This window comes from Arvicola amphibius, chromosome 8, assembly GCF_903992535.2.
Source record: "Arvicola amphibius chromosome 8, mArvAmp1.2, whole genome shotgun sequence".
Lineage (NCBI taxonomy): Eukaryota > Metazoa > Chordata > Mammalia > Rodentia > Cricetidae > Arvicola > Arvicola amphibius.
The window spans coordinates 115,980,233-116,006,096 of record NC_052054.1 but is presented as its reverse complement, the minus strand read 5'-3'; the positions used below and the strand labels follow the sequence as shown (position 1 = coordinate 116,006,096).

Genomic DNA, 25,864 nt, shown 5'->3' with positions numbered 1-25,864 from the left:
CTTCCGTACTGTCAATGCCCGGTCGGGTTCAGTCCGCTAGTCACCTGTAGAGGAACGACTGCATGTGGGACTGGGGTGGGGAGAGTGGGCAAAGCCAGTTCCCCCCCCCACCCCCAGCAGAGCTTGGATATCCACAAGGGGAAGAGGTGGGTCCCACCCTTTCAGAGCCTCTGTCAAGGGTGTCTGTGGGGCCAAGAAGGTGAGAGCCGGTAGGGTGGAACACACAGTAAAATGTGAGAAAGATATGCAAAGATCTGAGGTAGGATGGGCACCTGCTATGTGAAAGAGGAAAAGAATGGAAGGGGCTGTCTCCCAGTTAGGAGAGCAGAAGCCAGCTGGACAAAGGGCAGGAGCGGGTGAAGGACAGGTACCAGCAGATACTGGTGGGTAGTGAGAAAGACAGCAACTGGTAGCAATGGGGTTTTGGGGGTGACAAGCATGCTCCAGGAACAGAGGGAAAAGGCCCTAGCAAGAAGGGTCCTAGGAAGGTCAGGAAAAGGTCCCTTGAGACTCAGGCATCCCTCTCCCCTACAGCCTTGGGCATGATCTCTCCCGCCCCTCCCCCACTCCCCTATGGCCAAGAGTCCTTCCCTGAGTCCTGGAAAACCTCCCATAGGTGTATCTCGGCGCTGCCGCTTCCGGGGGCACCCTCTGCCCGGTCAGCCTCCTGTTCCCGGGATTCTGCCCAGGGGGCTTTACTCACCCTCTACCAGCAGCTGTGTGTCAGCACTGTCCTGGCCCGCCTGGCAGCTGTATATGCCCTGGTCCTCGGGTCGGACGTCACGGATGACCAGGCTGTGGGTGGGGCCGTGGCTGCGCATCTCATACTTGTTTCCGGGACACAATTCGACCCCCTCCCGCAACCAACACACGTAGCCTCCAGGGCGGGACACAGTCACCTCCAAGACCGCCCTGCGGCCAGCCAGAACTGTCTTCTCGCGAGGTGGGCGGCGGCACATCTGGAGAGGCAACGCTGCGGTTGGGGTGGGGAGGGGGAAGACAGGGGCTTAATAAGGACACGCACGGCCCCTAGAGGAGAGGTGCATCTTCCCTGCCTACGACCTCCGCTTCTGGTACAAGCCCTCCGTGCCACAAGACAGTTTCCCTGAACGACCGGCTCAAAGTCTCTTCCTCTCCGTCTCCTCCTGAAGAAATGGGCTGCCCTCGGTGATCTACCCCAAGAGATCTCCTCGAACAGGAGAGATAAAGAAAGCGGCATTTCTAGAACCTGCGGCCAGTCAGTCAGTACCAGGATGGAAGGTGATGCCCTTCCTTGTCCCCTTAGCCTCAGAAGCTTACCCTCCACCTCCAGCCGAGCCAAGGACTGGGCGGGTCCCGCCTGGAAGCAGACTTCACCGGTGTCCTCAGCTCGCAGCTCGCTCAGCACCAGAATGTGTTTCTTCCCTGGGGGGCAGGGGAAGGTAGCGAGGCCTCAGCCGCTTCCCGGGAGGATTCGAGAACGAAGGTGGTACCCGAGCAGGTCCCAGGGAGGTTCCGAAGTATCGGTGTGAGGAATTGGAGAGAGGAAGCAAAAAGGAGCTAGGCAGGACTTGGAGCTGGCGGCAGAGGAAAGTCCGGGAGACCCTGGTAGTGGGGCCGAGGGGCGGGGCCTGATCGAGCTAGAGGCGGAGCTAATCCTAATGGGGCGGAGTGTGCCTGAACCCTGGGAAAGGTAACAACGGGTCACAGAGGGTAGAAAAGCAGCCAGACCTTCCTGTCGGATGCGGACGCGATCTCCGGGTCTCAGGGCACGGCCTCCGAGCTCCCAGCGCCCGGGGGTCTCGGCCTCCGACACGGTGCACTCGAACGTGGCGCTGTCTCCTTCGCGGGCGCTAGCGGACCTGAGCTCACTGAGCACACACACCTCGCGCTCTGGGGGCGGAGCCGGGGGCGTGAGGCAGGGGCGGGGCAGAACCAGGACACACCCGCCACGCCCCCTCCCTAAAAGTGTGTAAACTGTGGGGGAACGCCCTTCTGCAGGCCAGGTGCCCAGAGTAGTACCCAACCCCGCATCCCTGGATACCCACCGCGTACTGTCAGGCGCGCGGGCCCGGCGCGGGCCGTCCCCACGACGCAGCTGTAGGTTCCGGCGTCCGAGGAATTGCAGCGCCGCAGCAGCAGAAGGCGGCGCGTGCCGAGAGCCTGGAGCCGGAGCCTCGGGCTTAGAGAGAGTGCCTGCCCATCCTAAGGACAGCATTTGTAGCCGATCAGACCGAGCCCAGCAAGACTCTGGGGGCCGCGGTCCCGGAAGGTGGCGGTGTCCTCTATGCATGCCAAGAGGCTCACCAGTGGAGTTCACTGTGTTCCCCTGCTAGGGTTGGACCATCCCACATCTTCCCTTTCTGGTCACTTTTCTGAGAAAGTGCCATCCCTTGGGGACTTTAGAGTCAAGAATTGACACCAATGGCACAGAAAGCCCAGAGCTCTGCATGGACCCACTGAGTGTGGATTTTAAAATCGGTTTCCAACAAAGGCTCTACCCGTTTTTTCTAACGTTGAGCAACTAACTCCGTTCATCCCGCAGAACATATTCCTTAGATAACCAACCCGGTGACAACAAAGTGTTCCTTCACAGGGTGTTGTAAGGATTAAAAAGGATGAACTGCGCCATCGGTCTTAGCCTAGTGCCAGTTTCACTGGTCCAGTGAGTGTTAGTTTCTTGCCTGCGCTATTGTTATGTGCACAGGTCTGCACTAGGGCCAGGCTCTGACCTTCTCCCATACAGCGTCAGCCAAAGTCTGGGAAAGCTCGCACTCGAAAGTGGCTGTGTCACCTTCAGTCACTTCTAGGTCCTGTGGCCCCCGCACAAACGTCACTGGGACCTCTGAGAGTGGGTAGGGGAGAACAAGGCCAAGGGACAGGGATGAGTGAGGAGGGCCCAGTATGCACAACACACACACGCACACCAGTCAGTGGCAGACACATGCAGGTGGTCAGTAGAGGTCACTAGTGAGTGGAGGACACTGGACGACAGAAGTTCAAAGGAGATGCTGGAAAATGGGGGACACAGCAGGGCCAGAGAGTCAACGGGGTAGGAGTGACTAACTGGAAGTCACGAGAGGTGGTCAGCAGGGGACATGCTGGGGCTGGAGGCAAATGGTCGACGCTGAAGAGATGCCAAAGGGATGGATCAGTCATAGATGCATGGGCAGCAGTGGCCACACAGCTGGAAGGGATAGCAGAAGACACTGGGCTTGGGGGGGTGGGGCACGCATAAAAACTCCACACAGCCTGAGGTCCATTAATGCCACAGGCGTGATTAATGGGGAAATCATTAGGGCTGGAAAAATGGGGATCCTCAGGCAGAATCAGTACTAGAGCATTCTTCAGTGGCTCCTTAGTGGAAGAACGACAAGGGGCACATTTTAGGCAGCAAAGGGGATCACTGAGTTGGATTAAGAGTAGTCAGGTAGATAGGCTAGAGGGACCACACAGACACAGGATTGCTCAATGTAGCACCGGTTCGCAGGGCTACAGGCAACCGAGCAGTCATACGCAAGGTGTTCATTAGAAGGGCCCAAACAGATCCAAAGGGTCCAGGGGTTCCCCACTTGGGCAGGATGGTCAGTAGAAGCCACACGGTTGGTTAGATCAGTGGTCACACACAGGAAATTAGCAGGCAGGAGCCCAGAGGCCACACCTCTCACTGAGAGCCGAGCAGCGCAGCGAAGGGTATCCGCAGTGAAGGAGACACAGCCTGAGTCAGCCAGACCTAGATCGCTGAGCACCAAGCGGTGAGTACGGCCTTCTGCATAAATGTGGCACTTGGGCCCTGGGTGCAGCCGGACTCCACCCTGGGCCCACTCTCCAGTCACTCCCTCCTGGGACAGCTCCAGCTGGAAGGTGGCGCTGCCCCCCTCAATGACAGTCACATCCTCCAGAGGCCGAAGTTCCCTCAGCTGCCGCGCTGGTGTGGGAAGATGAGGAGAGAGAGGATGGTAGCTCTAGCTCTGGGCAGGGTTCAGGGGTTCACGCAGCCCTCAGCACTCTCCACACCACCCCCAGCACTCAATGGAAGGCCCTAACTATAGAAATCAGACTGGGTAGATGGGAGGAAAGGACAGAGACAATTTGGTGAGGGGAGAGGTGTATAAATGTTAGGAAAAGGAAAACACACGAAAGGAATGTAAAGACTTTGGGGGGAGGGGTGAGAAGTGTGGGAAGCCACATGGTGTGGGGTTCTGTGACATAGGAACGAACAGGAAATGTGAAGCCAGACCCATTGGGATTGGAGCCTAGCTTTAACATATAATTTGCATATGGACTGTGTGATCTTTGGCAACTGCTCTGACTTTTGCTGGCCACAGTTTCCCCTACTGCACTAGATAAAGATCTGGATTACACTGTGATGGTGTCACCGATGACAGCCAATCGCCAAGACCTGACACTTCCGCTAACTTCCTCCAAGTCTCTAGAGTAGAGAGGTCAGCCCCATTTTTAGGAAAGAGCGTGTGTGGGGTCGGTCATGCAGCTAAGTAGTGGTGGGGGAGGGGGGCTCCAGCATAGGGTGGCGGGTGAAACGTGCTATTAGCCAGTCAGTCTTCCAAACAATAAATACAGAAGAGTCTTTCTGGAGTATAGCATTTATGTTGCTAGCAAAGCCATCTTGGAAGTCGGAGGTGGAAAGCAAAGTCCATGCGGACTTCTGAGGTAACCAGAAAACATTAGGAAAAAAAAGAGATGCTTTGCTTCAAGCGGGGAGGCTTCAGGCTCTAACCCCTGATTGGGATGGCCAGGGCAGATTGTCCTTAGCAGAAAGGGGCACTTTGGTGGGGGGTCTCGGGGATTCTGGGCCAGCCAGGTGGGTGATGAATTAGGAGAAGACAGGGCACTCACGCCTCACACTGAGCCTGGCCAGGGTGCGATCATGGTGGCTCTCGCAGCCGTAGGTACCCTGGTCGGTAAGTAGGACACCATGGATGGAGAGGCGGTGGATGCGGCCATCCTGGGCGGTGGTCAGGTGAGAGTCGAGCGGAAGAGGCTCCCCACCTCGTAACCAGCGAATGGCTCCAGCGGCACCCACTCGGCCGGTCTCTACCTCGAGGCACACATCCTGACCTTCTTCAGCCCGCACATCCTGTAGCCTCCGCAAGAACAGCAGCTCTGTCTCTGGAAGGGGAGGAAAGAGGAGGTCACGGAACCCTGACGTAAGGCTGGCGCTGGTTATATCACTTCCGGGCCAGGATTGGGAGGGGGTTACAGGGAGCGGAGTGGCACCAAACCTCGAATGTGGAGCCTGGCGCTCGTGTCCGCGGCTCCCACTCGTGCAGTCACGGTCCCCGTGTCTTTGAGTTGGCAGCCTCGGATGATCAAAGTGTGGCTTGAACCATTCTGGACGATCTGCAGCTGGGGCCCTGGAGTGACCACGGCTCCGTTGCGTAGCCAGGTGACTTGGGCGTCTGGTGTTGAAACTTCACACTGGAATGTGGCATCGTCACCCTCGTGGACCGTCAGGGGGGTCAGTTCGGAGACCAGTCTCACAGGTGGGGGTTCTGGAAGGAGGGGTGAGGCAGTGAACCGGGTACCTCTTTCTGCCTCTCTCCTCATCTGTTCCTTAGGACTCAGCCCTCATTCTCCCACCAATTACTACAGCTTGAGTGAGATTCTGCTGTGTGTTGGTCATGGGGATTCTCTCAGAGACCAGGATAACAATTCCTTAGTAAGCTCCTTGCAGTCCCATCCTGGCACCTATTCCCAAGTCTCTAGTACCAATACATCATTTACTATGGGCCTTATTACAACACTTAACATAGAAACCTATTTGCTATTCCAGTTCAGAGTTTGGGCTCAGAGAAGTAAAACAACTTGGCAAATATCACACAATTCCCAGAGAGCAGAGTCTAGGTTGGACCCTGGGCAAGTTGACTCTAGGGCCCTGTTCTTCTCTACTGGGCCATACAGCATGCTAGGGTCCTGGAAAAAGGAGTTTGCTCTCTCAGGGTGATGTCATGCACACATTGGTGGGAACCACAGACAATAGGCTGGGTGAGATGTAGAGGAGAGGAGCCCAGGACAGGAGATGGTCTTTGTGGGTGCCAGAAACCAGTGGGCGTGAGGGGTGCACTGTTACCTTCCACGCAGACGATGAAGATGCGACTGTCCTGGGGTACGTCACACAGGTATTCCCCAGCGTCCCCTCTCCGTGCCCCCCGCACCCGCAGCACCTGCCTGGCCCCGGCTTGTTCCAGCTGCACCCGCCCCTGGTTCACCAGGCGCTCCCCGTCCTTGTACCAGCGCACAGGGCCCCCTGGCCTGGAGAAGTGCACCACCAGCTCTAGGTCCCCGCCTGGGGTACTTCGAACCCTCGTCTGGGCTGCCTCGGGGGCCACTACCCGCACCGGGGGCTCTGTGGGGTCAGAGCTAGGGGTCACTGTGAGGGCAACGAGGAGGGCAGGGAGGCAAACTGGGGAAACTGGGCAAGGGATAAATGTGGTGTTTTAGGAAAGTGGGGGAGTCCCGGGTACGGGGTGCTACTAAGGCTTTCTTCCATGCTGTACTCACCAGCCACCTGGACACTGAAGCTGAGACTTGGGGCCCCTGGGTCTGCCCCAGACTGGCAGGTGTAGACACCTGCGTGACCTAGGTCTGCAGCCTGGATGCAGAGGATTCGGCGAGGACCCTCAGCTCTCAGCTCCAGCCCTTCGCCCTGCTGCACAGGGCTCCCATTATGGCTCCAGAACACTTGTGCGCTTGCTCGGGACAGTTCACAGCTCAGCACCACTGGCTCTCCGGGAGCCACAGAGAGTGGGCTCGGGGCTGCCTCCGGGGCGAGGAACTGCACTGGCAGTTCTGCAGAAAGAAAGGAGAAGGTAAGCCTAAGCCAGCCACTGCCTCCCCACCCCAGGCCGGCCCCGGCACACCCACCAGCCAGGCTGACGTTGAAGGTGACAGCCTCATCTCGGGTCTCACACACATACTCCCCGGCATCCTTGGGCTGGGCATGGGGCAGGGTGAGGGTTCGGGCAGGCCCCTCGGCACCCAGCTGCAGAGCCTCCGATACTTCTACCTCTAGCCCGTCCTTGTACCAGCGCACCTGGGACCCGGCTGGGGCCACTTCGCAGCGTAGCTCTACATGTCCTGGAGCCCTGAACTGCAAATTCAGGGATCGGGCTGCCGGGTGCACAATCCTTTCTGGTGGAGCTAGTGGGTGGGCAGAGAAAGTGGCACATGATTCTGACTCAAGGCCGCTGCCTGACTCTCCAATACACTTCACAGCTAAGGACCTGAGGACTCCTACGAGGAAAAGGACTTGCCCAAGGTCTCAGAGGCAGGTCAGACTCATACCCAAATCTATCGAGTCACTCCTCCCGAGCTCCATCCCAATTTCCTCCAACGCTATGCTCTGCCTCTGACACACTTATCTTTTGTTACTCAATGAACCATTTATTTTGCTCCCCCCTCCTGTCTATCCCTTCCCAATGAGTTCCTGTAGTTCACTGGCTCACTTTGTACCCAGCATCTAGGATGGCGACAAGCATATAGTAGTTGTTTGGTAAGCATTTGTTAAATGAAAGAATGGTCCCAATCGCTGGGCTCCCTCTTGCCAGGCTTGTGGTCATTGTCCAAGCTTGATCTCTCTAATGGTTAAGACTGAAGAGACCAGAGGTATGGGGAAAGGAAAACAGGGGTCCCCTAAGAGGAGGGAAGGACAGTTGATGCCTGTCCCCATAGCACCCTGGAAATGCCCACATGAGCTACCCACCTGTGACGGTGACAGTGAAGAAGGCCGAGTCATCTCCAGTGTCGCACACAAACTCGCCCCCGTCCTCTGGCTGGGCAGCAGGCAGCACCAGACGGCGACGAGGCCCGTCACTTTCCAGCACCAGGGCCTCGCTCTCCTCCACCTCCAGCCCATCCTTGTACCAGCGCACAGGAGCATCCTCTCGGGACAGCTCGCACGTCAGCACCACACATTCCAAACTCACAGCGACCAAGGTCACCTCATCCTGAGGGTATATGATCCGCACAGGAGGCTCTGTGGAGCAGGGCAAACAAAGGTGTCAGCAGCTGGCATGATCTGAGCCGTGTCGGCCATGTGGCAATAACAGTCCAGAGTACTGAGTACCATAATAGCAGTAACAGTAGGTCCCTGATCTGTCCCCTGAAATCCCTAGGGTCAGCCCTTTTCAGAAATCAGAGTGCATTTCTCATTTATAAAACACCTCCAGGCCGGGCGGTGGTGGCGCACGCCTTTAATCCCAGCACTCGGGAGGCCGAGGCAGGCGGATCTCTGTGAGTTCGAGACCAGCCTGGTCTACAAGAGCTAGTTCCAGGACAGGCTCTAAAGCTACAGAGAAACCCTGTCTCGAAAAACCAAAAAAAAAAAAAAAAAAAAAAAAAAAACACCTCCAGGCCCTGCCCCCACCCCTTATAACTATTCCCACTAACATGTTTGCTGTGCAATGTATTTCCCCTCAGCAAAACATATTAAAAGATAATAGTCACATCTCAGAAAGATACAGATATACTAGTCCTACCAGATAAACCAGATAATTAAGGAGTAATTAAGTATGTAGCAATTAAACTCAGTTTTAGTGAAATGAATTTGACTACCAAACTTTTCCTTTCTTTTCTTTCTTCCTTTCTTCTCATTTTTTTCGTTCTTTGAGAAATGGTCTTACTACATAGCCCTGGCCGGTCTGAAACTCACTGTGTTGACCAGAATAGCCTGGAACACACAGAGCTTTATCTGCCTCTGCCTCCCCGAGTGCTGGGATTAAAGACGTACACCACCATATCAGACTACTGTTGACCTTTTAACAGGCCTTTTGAGGGTTTGGGGGCTTTCAAAATTGTGCATAAGGGACGGTCGGGATCTGTAAGAACAGATCCTTCCTAATGTGCTAGTGATGGCGCTAAGCACTTTGCATGGTTAGCCTCACGAGATGTCTGGAGAAAAGTACTACAGCTGTCTCCATTTTCCAGGTGGAAGAACTAAGGCACAGAATGATTAAGCAATGCCTACAGCTCCTGGGGGCAGGAGGAAGCACTTTCTATTCCAGGCAGGCTCTCCTGCTGCGGGCAGTTCCCTCGAACCCAAGCCCAGGCTAGCAGCCACTAGGGAAAGCTTTTTGTGGCTGTACACCAGAGTTGCTAATACTCGTCTACAAGTTCCCCAAGGATGCTACACACTGCTCCAGGGATCTCATCCCCAGCACAGGCCACTTCTCCATAGAAAAGGAAACAAGTCAATATTATTCGACAGTCAGCAAGCCCAAGCCTGCCCCAGTACCATGCCCTTTTGCTCCCCTGGGAATCAAGTTTCAAAGACAGAGTACACCTAGCCCCCTAGTGGCCGGGTTGGAGAACTGCTAACTTTCCCGACTAGGAATTTTTCATAAGCTCACGGAGGGACCCAACCACAGCACATGGCAGCCTTGAGCTGGTGGAGCACCCCTCCACATGGGATCCTTTTCACAAAGTGTCTGATCCAATCATGGCAAGGCCAGAAGATTACAGGAGGCAGCTTCCAGGGCTGCGGAACAGGTCGAGGCAGTGAGCGGGAGGAAAGCTACAACAGCAGAACTCATTGGGTGTGGGACTAGACCCACTCTGGCCTGGAGGTGAAGTGCTATCTGTGTGAACTTCCTGTGGGGCACCTGGTACTTTGTGGCTGTGGCTGTTATGTCTGGCCAGGGCTGGGAACGAGAGAGAGTGAAGCTGGCTGGCTCTAAAACAGAATGTGTGCACCGCCTTGTTGCCACCGGGGACTCCTCTAACTGGGGTCCCTAAGCGCCTCGGCCTCAGCATGACTCCTTGGGTAGGTCAGGGAAGAAGGTAATAGGGCCATGAACAAGAGCGCGGTTGTCCATTGCGGCCACTGGGGTTCTTTGGTGATGCCCAGAACTGCCTAAACCCCCACTACCATCCCAAAGTCTCTGGCACACACTACCATCACTTCTAGCCACCCTGTACGTCTCCCTACCTAGAATATTCTCTGCCTACCCATAGCTCAGATGCAGTAAAGCAAGTAAATGCCTTCATTACCCTGACCAGGATAGCAGTTGCCAGCCCTAGGAGTCCTGTGCAGTCCCTGACAGCCTACCCTGATACGTGTCTGACTTCTTACTAGGCTGTGCCCTTTGGGAAGGAAAATACATGTCTGTTCATATGCTGCTGAATATATGAAGCCCACCCTTTATTACAGTCACCCTGGATTACTTTCTCCCAGGTCCTCCCTGCCTGGCTGCTCTGTTGAGCCCTGGACCCTTAGCAGGTTTATCAGTTATCACAGGTGTCTTGGAGTGTTCATTGGTGTGTTTATTGGTTTAACACAGGGGTCGCCAACTGTGGACGCCACGTCGGGTTGAATCAATAGCTCAAGAAGTCTGGGGAGAGGCAAAAGGAATGGCAGGGTGGGTGGAACAGAGGGATGGGGGCCCCATACTATGGGGCAGCTGCTACTCAGTGCCAGCCGTTCGTCGCCATGGGGGGAAACGGGACCAGAGCCGCCGGGTCTTCGGCTTTTTCAAGAGGACGCATAACTCCAGGTTGTTATTTGGGCTGTCCTGACTTGGGTATGACTCTGCAGGCCAAACAAAACATATCTGTGGGCTGCACGGGGACCAAGGGTCTCCCCGTTTGCGACCCCTGGTTAACGACTGTCTTCCTAGCTAGGCTGGCAGCTCTCTGACCAGGAGCCCAGGGAACGACCCAGATGGTGTTAGTCAGTGAGTTGGGGGAGCACAGTTAGACCTGGCCTTGACACTGGAGAAAGGCCTGTTTCTTCGTATTGGGGTTCCAGGTTCTTTCCAGCAGGGGTCCTGGTGCATGCACTTCAACCCACACTTCTTTCCCTGATACCAGTAAGTGGGCATGTGAGGAAATAGCCACTCAACACCCTTTACACTCAGGGTTGTCCTCTGGTGACTCTGGGGGCTGGGGTGGGCCCACACCTGTGACGCTGACAGTGAAGGAAGCCGACTCGTCATCGATTTCACACAAGTACTCTCCGGAGTCCTCAAGCTGGACAGAGGGCAGCACCAGGCGGCGGATGGTGTCTTCCTTCTCCAGGAGCAGGGCTGGGCTCTCCACTACCTCCTCCCCATCTTTGGTCCAGCGCACCTCAGCCCAGGGCCGGCACAGTTCACAGGTCAGCACCACACGCTCTAGGCGTACGGCTGCCACATACACTTTGCCACTGGGGTACACGATCCACGAGGAAACGTCTGAAGGACAGAGACAGCTGTTGCTAGGCGAGACAGGGTGGGACTGGGGTGCCCTGCTACCCTTCCTGCTGCGTGCCTGTCTGCTATGCTTTGAAAGTCTGCCGTGTCACTCTGTAGTCACTCTGTAGGTAGTCACAGCTAGAGCTGCACAATACTAAACACAGCCACCACGGGCAGAACGACAGGACCACAATCTCCAGAGCTCACCCAGCTTTGTGTGGGAGCCGCATAATGGGGACTGTGGAGTCAACTTTAGCATTGGGAGCAGTTCACATTCTCTGGGTGGAGACAAGGACAGTATAAAAAATAAAATGTGGGAGAAGACTGGGTCTCAGTTTTCTGACCCCTTCTGCACCTCATAGCACCTGCTTTATAACAGAACTACTGCCCCCAAGGAACCCTCTTAGCGGGGCGGGGGGGGGGGTTCCTGGAAGATGGTGAAGTCAGGGCTCCGCTGGGGATGAGGAGCCAGGACTGGTGTGCTCAAGACTAGACCACATAGGGAGGCTAGTGGAGGCTAGAAGTGTGGCATGCAGGAGCATGTGTGCTAGCTGCTCTAGCTGGTCCCACCTGTGATGGTGACAGTGAAGTAGGCACGTTCGTCTCCTGCGACGCACTGAAACTCGCCCCCGTCGGCGGGCTGGGCTGCAGGCAGCACCAGGCGGTGATGGGGCCCTTCATTCTCTAGCACCATGACGTCACTCTGCTCCACCTCCTGCCCATCCTTGTACCAGTGCACAGGGGCGTCCTCTCGGTCTACCTCACAGGTGAGCATGACGCACTCGGAAGTGATGGCATGTACAAACACATGTTCCCGGGGGTCCACGATGTGCACCGGGGGGTCTGGATGGTGAAGAGAGATGGGTCATAAACACCCCCTTATACAGGAGATGAGGACAATGGGGGTAAGGGAGAGGGGTTACCAAAGTCCCGGCATGCAGCAGTTTGGGGGTAAAAACCAGACCCTGACGGCAAGGCAGTTTAGCTATGACGTAAGATGAAATAACACAGTGTGACCCAAAGATCCCCAAAGGCAGCTGACTGGCATCCAATAGTGACAGAGGTCAAAGGCAGATCACAATCACAAGGCATGTGGCTGGGTTTACTGTTTCCTTCACAAGGACAGGACAAGAAGGTCAGGTTTGGAGGATGATTTAGCCAGCGCCAAGCAACTCCTCCACCGGGCAATGGTGTGTTTGTATTTAGGTAGTATCTCCAACGCCCAGGTGTTAAGGGCTTGCAGGCCGGTCTGGTGCCATCATTATGTTGTGGCATGATCGGACGGGAAGACCTTAAGTCACTGGGGCCTGACTTCCAAGGGGTTGGTGGGATCCCAGCCCCTTCCCCTCCTACTTCCTGACCATGAAGATGAGCATTTTTTTCTGCCACATTCAACCCTCCCTTTGTCATCGAGCACCCTCATCACAGTCTCAAAACAATGGGTCCACTTGTTCTTGGGTCGGAAACCCCCAAAGAAACCTTTTCTCAATGAGTGTCTCAGGTATTTCATTACAGTGACAGAAAACAGATTAGCATGGGTAGTGAGTTTCCTGACACAGATCATAATCAGATTGGGGTTACAATGTCTCCTGGTAATGGAGTTGAAGCAGGATTTCTATGCAAAGAGATCAGTAGCTCTTAAGCCACCGTCTTTGAAAGTCAGCTCCCTCCCTCCTTCCCTTGTCCCTCCCTTCCTACCTCTTTCCCTCCCTCCCTTTGTGTGTGTGTGTGTGTGTGTGTGTGTGTGTGTGTGTGTTTTGTTTTGTTTATTGATACAAGATTTCTCTGTTTAGCCCTGGCTGTCCTGGAACTAGCTTTGTAGACCAGGCTGGCCTCGAACTCACAGGGATTCCCTGCCTCTGCCTCCTGAGTGCTGGGATTTAAGGTTTAGGTCACCACCGCCCGGCTCTTCCCTCCCGTCTTTGGAGATAGTGCCTCACAATGCCAAAGCTGGCCTCAAATCTGCATGTGCCACCTTGCTGAGCTACTGTCAGCTTTCTAAAAAGAAGACTCCCCCAGGCTCAGTCCTGGATGTTTCCACTCTGGATATCTCAGGGGTCCCGGGTATGTGCATTTGCAACAAGAGTCTAGCGTGCACCTGTCTGATAGGAACCACTAGACCAATATACTTAATACCTCTGCATTCTTCAACCACCACGAGTAGTAGAAAAATCCAAGCCTGGGTGTGATTCCAAGGCACCATCTTTGCTGGCTATGTGATGACAGTGAAATCATAATAATTCTGAAACAGCCCAGCTGTCCTGAAACTCGTTCTGTAGACCAGGTTGGCCTCGAACTCACAGAGATCCGCTTGCCTTTGCCTCCTGAGTGCTGGGATTAAAGGTGTGTGCTACCAGGCTGGAGAGATGGCTCAGAGGTTAAGAGCATTGCCTGCTCTTCCAAAGGTCCTGAGTTCAATTCCCAGCAACCACATGGTGGCTCACAACCATCTGTAATGGGGTCTGGTGCCCTCTTCTGGCCTTCAGGCATACACACAGACAGAATATTGTATACAGAATAAATAAATAAATAAATATTTTTTTTTTAAAAAAAAAAGGTGTGTGCTACCACTGCCTAGCTGAGATTATACCTTTCTGAATTGTGGAAATTAAACAAAAGAGCATCGGTGCAAAATAGCTCTAGCCCCAAAGTAGGTTCTCAATAAACGCCAGCCACTTTTTTCTTCCCTCAGGTGCATTTAGCTCCCTCACCCAATCCAGCAGAGGGTGTGCATGCATTGGTGAGCAAGTGTGCTTGATGATGTGGATACATGAGAGATTAAAGATGTAAATGCAGGACCAGGGATAAATCTAAGCAGTACTCACCCTGCACCCACAAGGCCCCAGGCCACACCCAAATACCACAAAGTGAAGCATATAAGAGCAGGGGTTACAAGGCCCCCAGAATCAGCCTCAGCAGCACGGTTCCTGACCTTGAACAGTGATGTTGAAGAAGGCTGAGACCCCTTCGGTTCTGCATTCAAATTCACCGCTGTCTCGGACTTGAGCCTCGGGCAGGATCAGTCTGTGTTTTCGCCCATCCACCTTTATGACGAGTGCCTCACTCTCCTCCACTCGCTGCCCGTCCTTGTACCAGGTCGCTGGAAAGTCCACTCTTGAGAGCTCACAGGTCAGCACTACCCGTTCAGAGGTTGTGAAGTTCAGCGACACTTTGTCCTGGGGACTCAGGATGTGCACTGGGCTTTCTGCACGGAGAGAAAGCTGGTCACTTTGGTCTATTCTGTTTGAATAAGCATCCTTTCCCCAGTATCTGTGCTTGTGTAGGGGTGCACGCGTGGGAAGACAACTGCTGTCAGTGACTAAAGCCCAGCTGTCAGGGTTTTCAAAGCGGGTCTGAGGTCAAAGGGAAAGAGGACAGAGGCCAGGCATCTGTCAAGCACACACAGAAGGTACTAAGTTCAATTTCCTGTACTTGGGGAAAACAAGTATTGTGCTTTGCTATGTTTGGATAGGATCTGAGTTATCACTGAAAGGTCCATGTGATGGAAATGTGGTAGTCAGGGTGGCGGTGTTTGGAATCTTTAAGAGGGGAAGCCTAGGGCCAGGTGTGCTTGTGCAGGGCTACATAGTGAGACACCGTCTTAAAACCAAAACCCACCCACCCACCCACCCTCACACCCACACACACACACACACACACACACACACACACACACACTCACACACAAACAAACCACCACCACCACCACCACGAATGACAAAAAGCACAAAAGAAACAATGAAAGGAGAGGAGGAACAGAAAGCAGCAGGCATGGTGAGCTTAGTGGGAGGAGTTCCCAGGACCCCAGTCAGCTCTTGTACAATGTTGCAAAGCTGGTTCACCCCAAGTACTTGCTTCCTTCTGTCTTGACAGCCTTTCTACTTCCTTGTCATCTTCTGACTTAGGGAAAGGTTGGAGGCAGGGGTCACTAGAAACTAAACCGATGGAACTGACCAACTTTGGACTTTCAGTTTCCAGAACCATGAGCTAAGAAAAGTACCAGTATCACCAGTTCTGTTATGGCAAGAGAAAGCAGGACAAGCCAAGTCAGGCTTTTAGGTCACTGCTTAAGAGCAGTGGTTTAACTCGCTCTGCAGACCAGGGAGGCCTCAAACTGACAGAGATCTGTCTGCCTCTGCCTCCCATGTTCTGGGATTAAAGGCTTATGCCACCACGGTCCAGCATAGCTATGAAGTCTTTTTAAAAAAATATTTATTTATTATGTATACAGTATTCTGTGTGCATGTATGCCTGCATGCCAGAAGAGGGCACTAGACCTCATTATATGAGGTTGTGAACCACCATGTGGTTGCTGGGAATTGAACTCACAACCTTTGGAAGAGCAGGCAATGCTCTTAACCTTTGAGCCATCTCTCCAGCCCCAGCTATGAAGTCTTAAAGAGACTGTCTCTCCTGGTGCCTCTGGTATTAGTGCTCCTGGGTTAGTGTAGAAATGCTGCTCTTGTTAATTTCTGCCTTTGCTCTCTGCTTCTGATTCTCTAAGTTACCACTGTAAGGTCTCTGGTTTTCTAGCAACAACAAGACAGCTAAATGTTACGACGGCCCTTGAATTTTTAGCACCCCCTCCCTCAATCCTGAGTGAAGACACATTCCCTCCCTTCCTTGTTCCAAAGGAAGCATGGTGTGTGGGGTGGGGTGGGGATGAGGGGATGGGAGGGTGGGGATCCTGAAGGCCATTTAACTTCTCTGTGCCTGTCTCCCACAGGCAAAGTGCCAAGTACAGAAGAACCTGTTTTATAGGGCTATCAAAAGGATCATGCTGTGCCTGGCTCAAGGTGAAGACTAGGAGACAGTGTTGGCAATCAGACCAGCAGACAGAAAGCAGACAGTGATCCACGTCTCTCAAATGGGAGACATGTAATTATTCTTTGGTGGTATCGAGCTAGACCCAAGGCCTTACACATGCTAGGCAGTGTTGTGCCACTGGGCTATACCCCAGCTCAACAGGACAGAATTACTGCAAAGTAGGGCAATCCAAAGAACAGAAATGACACTCTAAGTGAAGCTCTATATGCTGCAAGTTGAAAGTGGCTTCCTGAACACCGGAACTCTCAATCGGAGCTCATCACAAAGGCCCCTTATTCTTCCAGCCCATCTAGGAGAAACAGGCGCAGCCTAGGTGTCTACCGGTACCCACCTTGGATAGTGAGAGCTGCAGAGTCTTGCACACCAGGGCAGCTGAAGCCTACCAGGGCTCCACTGTCCTGGTGCCTGACAGCTTGCAGGATGAGTCTGTGCTGCAAACCTTTCTGCTCCACCCGGTAGCGCAGGGCTCCAGGCTCCACCTGGCCTTCCGTCTCAGTGCTCTTGAGCTGTTCCCCATTAAGGAACCAAGTGCCCTGGATGATGGTGGACAGATCAAGGGAGAAGACGGCATCTTCCCCATCATACACCTGCACATCCTCCAGGCCTGACACCAGGCGAGCTGTGGGTACTGGGACAGAGAGAGACAGGGTATGCATGTTAGAACCAGAAAGGGCCAGAGAGGACAGAAGCTGGCGGATGGAAGAACACCATTAGTCAGAGAGTCAGAGAAGGGAGGACATGACCTGGGGTACAGACACTGACAGGCAAAGGACTGACTCACCAAGGTGAGCAGAACCATTGAACAGGACATGGGGACTGCGGCCATGTTCACTGACTGTGCAGATGCGAAAGCGGTAGTCACCCTCGGCAGGGACACAGTCCCCTGGCACCTCTACGGCTCCGGCTTTCTCAATGCTGAAGCACTGGACCCAATCTTCAGACCCAACCTCCTGCCGCTCTAGGCGGTAGATGAAGGAAGTCTCTGGGGGCGGCTCAGGGGGTTTCCAGGTCAGCAGGACCGTGTTCTTTTGGCCTTTGAACATCTCAACCAATACGGGGGGCCCAGGAGGACTGTGCTTGACACCTGGGACAAAGGTGAGATTCTCACTTGAGCCTTGCATGAGCCCCCAACAACATTTCTGCTTTAAATCCACTTTGCCAACCTGGGACCCAGTGCTACCCTCCTGCCCTGATCCTCCTGTTTACAGGGCTCAGTGCTCTCACATTTGACTCTGAGCAGAGTGGTGGTTCGAGAGTTGCCCAGGCTGAAGGTGATTTCCCCAGCATCTTCTCGGGTCACCCCTGGAAGGACCAGGGCATGCATGTGACCACAACTGCTCTGGCAGCTGGCTGGCAGCTCCTCCCCGTCGTGGCTCCAGCACCCCTGGACCCCAGCTTCTCGGGTCTCCACCAGCAACACGGCATTCTCTCCTTCCAGGACATCAAGCTTCCGGGGTAAGCGCTTCAAGATGGGTCCTGAGAGGCGGACAGGAACCCATCAGCCCAGGATCTAGACCCCACCGGCCTCAGGCTCCTCCCACTGGCCAGCTGACCTTTGACCGTCACATTGGCCACAGTGCGCACTCGACCCCGCATCTCACACAGGTAGACGCCATCATCGTCCGCCTTTAGCCTGTGGATGATGAGACGCCTCACGGTGCCCTCCTCGATCTGCTCGTACTTGCGGCACGGCAACAGGCGTTGGTCCTCTCGGAACCAGGCTGTGGGGATTCGGGAGTTGGGAACTTTACACTCCAGCACCACGATCCCATGCTCTCGGCCCTCCACATCCTGGAGGGGCCTTGTGAACCGGAGGCGGGGCTCTGTAGAATAGAGGAGAGTGAGAGAAGGCTCAGAAGAAGCTAGCTGAGGACTGGTACCATACATTACTCGCTCTTCCCAGAAGGAGGATGGCAGCCAAATTCTCAGCAGACTTAGAGGGCCTGATCTCCAGCGTGACCCTGAGGCTCAGCAGTTATGTGACCTTGAGCACCGCAGTTTGCTCCTGCGTCAAATGGGAGAGGGAGGGCAAAGCTGAGCCAGATCGGTGACTTTCAAACTCTTCCCTAACTCCCCAACTTTCCCCTAATTCTGCAAGGGTCTGCATTGAATTTTACCTTGATAGCATTCTAAGGTTTGTAAAACCGTATTTCAGAAATAGAAAGAAGTTTCTGTGCCCCTTGGAGAAGTTCCCTTACTTTCTTGAGAGCAATCCACTTCTGCACTGGCCTGCAGAGTTTGGGCACATTGAGTTGTGCCCGTGAGGACGCTGCCACAGCTCAGGTACCACACACTTGGGTGTGTGCCAGGCAGGACTCAAGGGAACTTCTCAACATGTTTCCCTTGGAAGGAGAAACTTAGGAACAACCAGTGAAAGAGTAATCCCTCGAGTTGGGATCAAATCCTATCAGGGAGAACTTTAGCTTCCAGGGTGACTTTAGAGCGTGTTTTGTTTTCTCTGGATTTTCTGTTCACGAGTACTGAAAACATGTTAGGTCCCACCCCCCTTTTGCTCAGGGAACTTTTCCTCTAGCAAGTTTATCTCCCCTGTGAAGGAGCAGTTGCTCCAGCGAGGTTTGCAGGGGGCCTTCCCAACAGATTCAGGGCCTGAAGCTGTGAACACAGCCTCCACTCCAAATGTGTGTTTTCAGTACAGCAGCTCCCTTGATCTCATTGACTGGCACGTTACTAATTTAGCCTTAGTTATTTACACCCATTTAAAAAGCTCCTTTTATCTTACAGACAAGGCGACCGATGGGAATCCAGTTGGGAAAGGATGCCTAAAAGAGCAAAGGATGGCAGCGTAGGACTGGGAAGTTTACACATAGTCATCTATTCCTAAATTTAGTGGTTTTCAACATCTGCCTGGGTAGTGTGCTAAGAATTTCACAAGTGTACTGTAGACGTCTAAATCCGCACCCCTGAGGGTGGGAGGCAGGAAAGAAATTGGAATGTAATATTTCGCCCCCCCGCCCGAACACGGAGGTGGACAAGAGCAAGGAAGACCTCTGAGGGCACTGGAGGCGCAGCGCTCTACCTTTCACGTGCAGCTGTACCGCGCTGAGTGTCTGGCCAGCCGAGTTGCGCGCTGCGCACACATAGAGCCCACGGTCTTTGGCCTGGCAGTAGAGCACCTTAAGTACAAAGCCACCGTCGCGGTCGCGGTACATGAGGCGGCGGCGGTCGGGGAGCAGAGGTCGGCCCTCCCAGTGCCATTCGATCTCGGGCTCCGGCTTGCCCATCACGTAGCAGCGGAACTTGGCATGCTTGCCCTCGTTCACCCAGAAGGTCTTGGGTGCGCACTTGAGAGGCTCCACTACGGGTACGGGGGGCTCATCCGGGTCCTCGGGAGGGCTCTCGTGGGGCTGGTGCACCTGGAGCAGCGCGCCGGCCTGCGCGTGACCGTGCGCGTTGCGGGCGTGGCACACGTACACACCGGAATCTGGTAGTCGCACAGCCTGGATGCGCAGCGTCAGGCTCACACCCCGGCCACCCGCGCCGCTGCCCGGCTCCAGCGCGAAGTGGCTGCTGTCCCACACTTCGTCCAAGGCCATCCCATCCTTCTCCCAGTACAGCTTGGGCTCCGGGAGGCCTCCCACCTGGCACGTCAGCACCACCTCCGCCCCGCGCAACACCCACTGGGACTGGGGCCCTGTTAGGAACACCGGGGCGCTCTCCCCGGTGCCCGGAGGCGGCAGCGGGCGATCAGAGGACTGGGGCTCGGGCTCTGGAGCGGGGGGCTCCAGCACGGTCACGGCGGCCGCTGCGTAGGCCTCTCCGGCCGCGTTGCGGGCGCGGCACACGTAGACCCCGGCGTCGGTGGGCAGAGCGCCGCTCAGCAGCAGGCTGTGCTCGGCGCCGTCCTCCGGGAAGCTCAGGCGCTCCGAGGCCACCAGCTGCTGCCCGCCTTTCTCCCACAAGACAGTAGGCGGAGGCTCCCCCAGAACCACGCATTTGAGCTCGGCCTCGGCGCCACTTACCACCCGCACGGGCCGCGGGAAGCGCAGGAAACACGGGGGGCTTCCCTGATCCCCTGAGTCAGCCTTCATCGCGGCCGCAGCAGATGGCCCGCCTGGGCGCGCGGGAAGGCCGGGAGCCGAGGCCGGAGCGTGGTGGAGCAAGCACGGGGACCCGTGGAACTCCGGTGCCCGCCCGCCTCCTTCTCCTCGACCCGAGCTGCAGCCCTGCTGCGCGGCGATTCCTGGGCCCGGAGCCCAGAACTCAGGGGGCAGTCCTTCCTGTTTGCTTGTGCAGCGAGGGGCCCTGGAGCCTAGTCTGCCCGCAGCCTGGCTTCCTGCTCTCAGGAGCCTCTCTTCCCAGCCCCCTCCCACAGCCTGGGCCTCTTTCCCCTCCTCCCTCCCACCTCCAGCCGCCAGGTCTCCAACTGCCGGCCAGGCTTGGGCCTGAGTGCCTGAGGCGCCTGCAGCTGCCAATCCCAAAAATATTCTCTGATGACACAGCTGGAGGACAAGAGCCCAGACTGGCTCCTCCAGGCTAAGTATAGAGCAGGCGGGACCACCTGCCCTCGGCCCAGAGCTCCAGACCCAGGGCTTCCCTCCCACGTTGGTCCTAGCAGTTGTGTGGTTGAAAGGGGCCTCAGAAAGTCTGAGGGGGTTGGTGCATTGTATTCTTGACAAATGACACTTTCAGGAACTCATGACTGGCCAACCTTAGCACCCAGGCACCTGTGGTACCTGATGTCCTGCCCTGATGTCGACTCTCATTCGTGTGTGTGTGTGTGTGTGTGTGTGTATGAGAGAGAGAGAGAGAGAGAGAGAGAGAGAGAGAGAGAGAGAGAGAGAGAGAGAGAGAGAGAGAGAGAGGTTGTATGCTTGCATGAATGGGTTAGGTCACTTGGGGTGAACACCCTCACAGCCCCTTCCCCCACATTCTTGGCGGGAGTGGGAGATAAGGCTCAGGGCCACAGACATCTGCGTCAGAGATAGGAGGTCTCAATGCCATGGGCAGGGGCAACTGGGATTGCAGGGCGTGGGAAGGACTGGGGGAGACTGGGGTGAGAAGGGTAGAAGAAGGCAGGCAGTGGGATGGGGAGGGGAGAGTGGGGAGGTCCTGGACAGAAGGGACACAGGGCAGGGCGTGGGGTTCCCTGTTGTCAGTGCCAGGTGAACAATGGAGATCCAGCCGTCTCTGCTGCTCCTTTTGCTGTTGACCCTACGGGATGGGGACAGCTGTCAGGGCCCAGAACTGGTGCGGGAACTTGTCCTGGCCAAGGTGAAGGCTCTGATCCTAGATGCCTTGGGGCCCCCAGCAATGACTGGGGAAAGTGGGAGCCCTGAAATAAGGCGGCTGCCACGAAGACACGCCCTTGGGAGCCTCGAGCACAGGACCTCTGAACCAGAGGAGGAGGATGTCTCTCAGGCCATCCTTTTCCCAGCCACAGGTAATGATGCTAGGGACTGGCAGATCAACTTGTGTGTGCATTGATGTTTGTTACAGACGTGTGCGTGCTGGGGATCAAACCCTGGTCCTCTGGAAGAGCAGTCAGCACTCTTGCCCACTGAGCCATCTCTCCAGCTGGCAGGTCAACTTTGGAAAGTAGCTGGTACCATCTCAAGGGCCTGGGAGCCAGGCAGATTTGGGTGTGAATGGCAGCCCCAGCACTCAGCTGGCTTTGCAGCAAGGGGACAGTTCCTAAGCTTCCTGGTCTTCATCAAATGGATGGTGGTCTCCACTCAGGCTGGAGAGACCCAGTGGGCCTGGCACAACTGGAATACGAAAGGGAAGATAAGGCTCTATGGAGACAGGGAAACAGGCTCTCAGACTCCTGTCTACTTTCTGTCCTCTCTCTCTATCTCTCTGTCTCTGTCTCTGTCTGTCTCTCTCTCTCTCTCTCTCACACACACACACACACAAAACCTGTTTCGTTAGCTGTAGGCAGCTGGGACTCTAGAGGTGTCTCGTGTGCAGCAGAATGCTTAGCCGTGTTCCCAGGAGTCTCTCATCCCTGTGTGTTTCCCTTATTTCTATGACTGGAAGAGTAACGTTCACCCGCTGGGCTCCTTTCTCATCTGGCCCACTGTTCTTATACAGAAGTCCTTTTGCTTCCCTCCCTTTGGCCCCTGACAGCAGAATAAGGAAAAGTAAGGATTTCAGATCAAGTGGAATCCCAGCTTGGCCGTGTAATAGCTGACTGCCAGCCACGTATGGCCCTGGCCTCAGTGTCTTGTCTGAAAATTGAAACAATTGTTAGAATTTATAATGAGAGGCTCCGTGCTAGTGCAGCCCCGATTGCCAGTCTTTTGATGACAGTTGGCCCATAATATTTACTGTAGCCTGCGTGTATTTTGGGGCAGGAATGCCAGCTGCACTTCCCTGGGAAGGACTGGCTTTCTTCTATTCCATTTTCCGTTTCATTGCATTCTTTCTCTTTTCCCTCCCTGCTCCTCCTCCACTTTCTTTTGTTGTTCTTCTCTTTGATTATGCATATGCACGCGCATGTGTGTGGAGACCAGAGTTTGGCCCTGGATGTCTTCCTCGGTCACGTTCCACCTTAGTTTTTGAGACAGTCCTTCACTGAACGGGGAGCTCACGGATGAAACTGGCTGGCCAGCAGGCGCTGAGTCTCTACCTCCTCATTACTGATAGAGACCACGGGTTCATTCAGCTTCCTACATGGGTAGCCGGGGATTGAACCCAGGTCCTGATACTCAGGCAGCAAGCGTCTTAGCATATGAGCTCACTTGCTAAGGGTCTTCCAACTCTGTAAACTGTCTTTAAAAATATAATTATTTTAGGGAATTTGTCATATAAGATTTCTGACATGCCAGGAGATACCAAAAGCAACATAAACACACATCCACACACACAAGATAATCACTGTGTTAATCTGATGAACACTAACATATGCCTTGCCAGTGAACCTGTGGGTGAAATAGAGCAAAAATGGCTCTTACACATTGCTGTTTATAATAATTGGTAAACTGCCTAGGAGAGAGATTGCCAATGTCTTGTTTTGATGAAGAATAGAAAATTGGGGAGCCTCTGCCAGTTTTCCCAAGACTCCAGAGAGTGTCTGGTCTAGACACTCAGCAGTGTTTGACACACAATCGGCACTGAGGGATATTCTCCTCGTTCTTCTCATGGAGGTGGAGGTGTTTCCTGTCCTACAGGTCAAGGTTGCCCTCTCTTTTCCCCTCTGTCCCCTGCAGGTGCCACCTGTGAGGACCAGCCAGCTGCTGGAGAGTTTGCCCGGGAGGCTGGAGAAGGTCTCTTCACTTATGTATTCCGGCCATCCCAACACGTGCGCAGCCACCAGGTGACTTCAGCCCAGCTCTGGTTCCACACCGGGCTAGACAGGAAGAACACAGTGGCCTCCAATAGTTCCGGGACCCTGCTAGACCTGCTGGCGCTGTCGCCTGGGGGGCCCATGGCTGTGCCTGTGTCCTTGGGACAGAGTCCTCCTCGCTGGGCAGTACTGCACCTGGCGGCCTCTGCCCTCCCTCTGCTGACCCACCCGGTCCTAGCATTGATGCTTCGATGCCCTCTCTGTTCCTGCTCAGCCCGGCCAGAGACCACGCCTTTCCTGGTGGCTCACATCCGGGCTAGACCACCCAGCGCAGGGGAGAGGGCCCGACGTTCAACCCCCTCGATGCGTCGGCCTTGGTCTCCTGCTGCTTTGCAGCTTCTGCAGAGGCCTTCAGAGGAACCCGCTGCCCATGCCTATTGCCATCGAGCTGCACTCAACATCTCCTTCCAGGAGCTGGGCTGGGACCGCTGGATCGTGCATCCTCCCAGTTTCATCTTCCACTACTGCCATGGTAGCTGTGGGATGCCCACATCTGACCTGCCCCTGCCAGCCGCTGGGGTTACCCCTACCTCTGCTCAGCCCCTGTTTTTGGTGCCAGGGGCCAAGCCCTGTTGTGCTGCTCTACCAGGGAGCATGAGGTCCCTACGTGTCCGAACCACCTCAGATGGAGGTTACTCTTTCAAGTATGAGATGGTACCCAACCTTATTACACAACACTGTGCTTGTATGTAACAGCATTTTGTTTCCTCACCCCACAGCCGATAGCCACCAGCATCCCACCATCATCAGCTAGGAGGAAAGCAGGGTGTGGAAAACAGGAATTTTCCACATCTTCCCTACATGTCTCCATCTGAGCGCTCCATACCCTCTTCCACCCCAATCCCCTGGGTAACAATAAAGAAGTGTGTGTGTGTGTGTGTGACTTTGCATGCATTCTCAGCCTTGTTTGATATGGGGCTGAAGACCTCTGGAGTCAGAGAGAATAGCATTGTGGGATTTTGGGTTACTCAGCTACATTTGGATTTGGGGATCTATCGTCTAAAAAGGTAAAATTAGGTGTGAATTTGTTGGAAAGCTGCCCGATATCCCAGAGCTCTTTAACACCCACTCTAGGGACAAACTTGTCCTTTTACAAAATGAACTTGATATGTCACACAGTGTGCCGGTCTTGCCACATCTAAAAGAAACTGTTACTATCACCGGGGCTTCATCCAAGGCTATCATAGCCCCCACTATGGCTATGGTAACAGCTGTTCTCTGCTCTCACTCACTGGTGTATAACTCAAGGTCAAAGGATTCATAGCCTAGGCAGAGACTGTCACCACGGCCGCACCACTGGGACAATTGTCCAGAGAGGGTCGCCTCTTGGGAGCTTTGGTGGGAAGAAAAGGGCAAACATATAAATTGACAGTGTCGGGCTGGAGAGATGGCTCAGAGGGTAAGAGCACTGGCTGCTCTTCCAGAGGTCCTGAGTTCAATTCCCAGCAACCACATGGTGGCTCACAACCATCTGTAATGAGATCTGGTGCCTTCCTTGCCAGCAGTACATTGTATGCTTAATAAATAAATAAATCAAAATTTAAAAAAAAAAAAAATTGACAGTGTCAGGGAGAAACTCTCAAGGAGAGAAGTCGTGTCATATTGAAGTCAGATGTCCAGAAGGGAGTTTCAAGAATTTCAATTGACTGAGGGTCACAGGATTGCTAGAAATCTGTTTTTGAACCTTTTTTCCAGCCCCTAACCACTCCCACCCTTTTTTGAGACAAGGGCTCATCCTATAGCCCAAGATGGTCTTGAGCTGAAGGCAATCATGTTGCCTCAGGTTCTCAAAGTGCTAGGGATTACAGGCAGAGCCACCATACTTGGCTTTCATCATTGCCTCTTGAGATAAACTGCAGGAGGTCCCCTGACCTGGGACTCAGGCGCCTAAGATCCCTTGATGCTTCCTCTATATCTTTACACGATACTTAACTTAGTAGATAACATCAGAAAGATGGAACGATAACCCTCGGTTGGGAAAATGTGCTCCTTGGTGACCTGGTCCACACACACTTGGTGTGCACACTGAAGAAAGCGGGGCATGGTACCAAACTGCGCTTTTCTCATTTGCTTCCTTATCAATCCATTTTTCCTCCAAAATAGAGCATTAGGAACTTCCTCCTCTGGATTATTCCAGGGTACCAGCTCCCAGATGATTAGCCCTATCACAGTGTGGTATGTGTGTAAGGGTGGGCTGGGATGTTCAATCTATCAGCACTTTCAGATCCTGACTGGAGGACTCCAGAGTGCTTCTGTGCTAGCGGAGCCTCGGACTTGTCAAAGGCTCCCTTCTAGCGGCTGAGGGTGGGTAAGTGCCTGCTCCAGCCAAGGGTACAGAAGGGAAAGAATCCCAGAACTCAGAGTCAAATCAACACCCTGCCCCCAGTCTGAATGACCCTGAAGGAGTTTCTGTTCCTGGCTGCACAGGGCCCCCAGTGCAGGCTCCCAATGGAAGCCCCAGGCTTGGTTTGCTCACCCCAGGGGGCTGCTACTTCTCTAAAGGCGTGGAGTGGACAGGGCTTCTCTTTTCCAGTACCTTCATCTCCACCAGCGTTAGAACTGC

The 25,864-nt window shown here is 54.4% G+C and overlaps 2 protein-coding genes across 4 annotated transcripts; one reads left to right on the top strand and one right to left on the bottom strand.

The window, feature by feature from the left end:
- Positions 1 to 695: 695 nt before the first annotated feature.
- Positions 696 to 20,171, bottom strand: Obsl1 (obscurin like cytoskeletal adaptor 1). Of its 3 annotated transcripts, XM_038339404.1 has the most exons (20): positions 19,033 to 20,171; positions 17,549 to 17,818; positions 17,220 to 17,471; positions 16,777 to 17,079; positions 16,327 to 16,623; positions 14,101 to 14,373; positions 11,739 to 12,011; positions 10,896 to 11,168; positions 7,703 to 7,975; positions 6,865 to 7,140; positions 6,502 to 6,789; positions 6,071 to 6,346; positions 5,223 to 5,492; positions 4,837 to 5,109; positions 3,641 to 3,907; positions 2,712 to 2,824; positions 2,028 to 2,184; positions 1,711 to 1,872; positions 1,300 to 1,404; positions 696 to 973 (listed from the first exon to the last, which is right to left on the bottom strand). In XM_038339404.1, the coding sequence occupies exons 1-20, from the start codon at positions 20,042 to 20,044 to the stop codon at positions 696 to 698; spliced, it is 5,691 nt and encodes a 1,896-aa protein (XP_038195332.1). In that variant the 5' UTR covers positions 20,045 to 20,171. The 3 variants fall into 3 exon arrangements, with proteins under 3 accessions (XP_038195332.1, XP_038195333.1, XP_038195331.1); XM_038339405.1 differs by lacking the exon at positions 6,071 to 6,346; XM_038339403.1 differs by lacking the exons at positions 696 to 973; positions 1,300 to 1,404; positions 1,711 to 1,872; ... (7 more) ...; positions 6,865 to 7,140; positions 7,703 to 7,975 and adding an exon at positions 10,310 to 10,525.
- Positions 20,172 to 21,125: 954 nt separating this feature from the next.
- Inha (inhibin subunit alpha) lies at positions 21,126 to 23,994 on the top strand. The gene is made up of 2 exons (XM_038341074.1): positions 21,126 to 21,396; positions 23,165 to 23,994. The coding sequence occupies exons 1-2, from the start codon at positions 21,126 to 21,128 to the stop codon at positions 23,992 to 23,994; spliced, it is 1,101 nt and encodes a 366-aa protein (XP_038197002.1).
- The last annotated feature ends 1,870 nt before the right edge of the window (positions 23,995 to 25,864 follow it).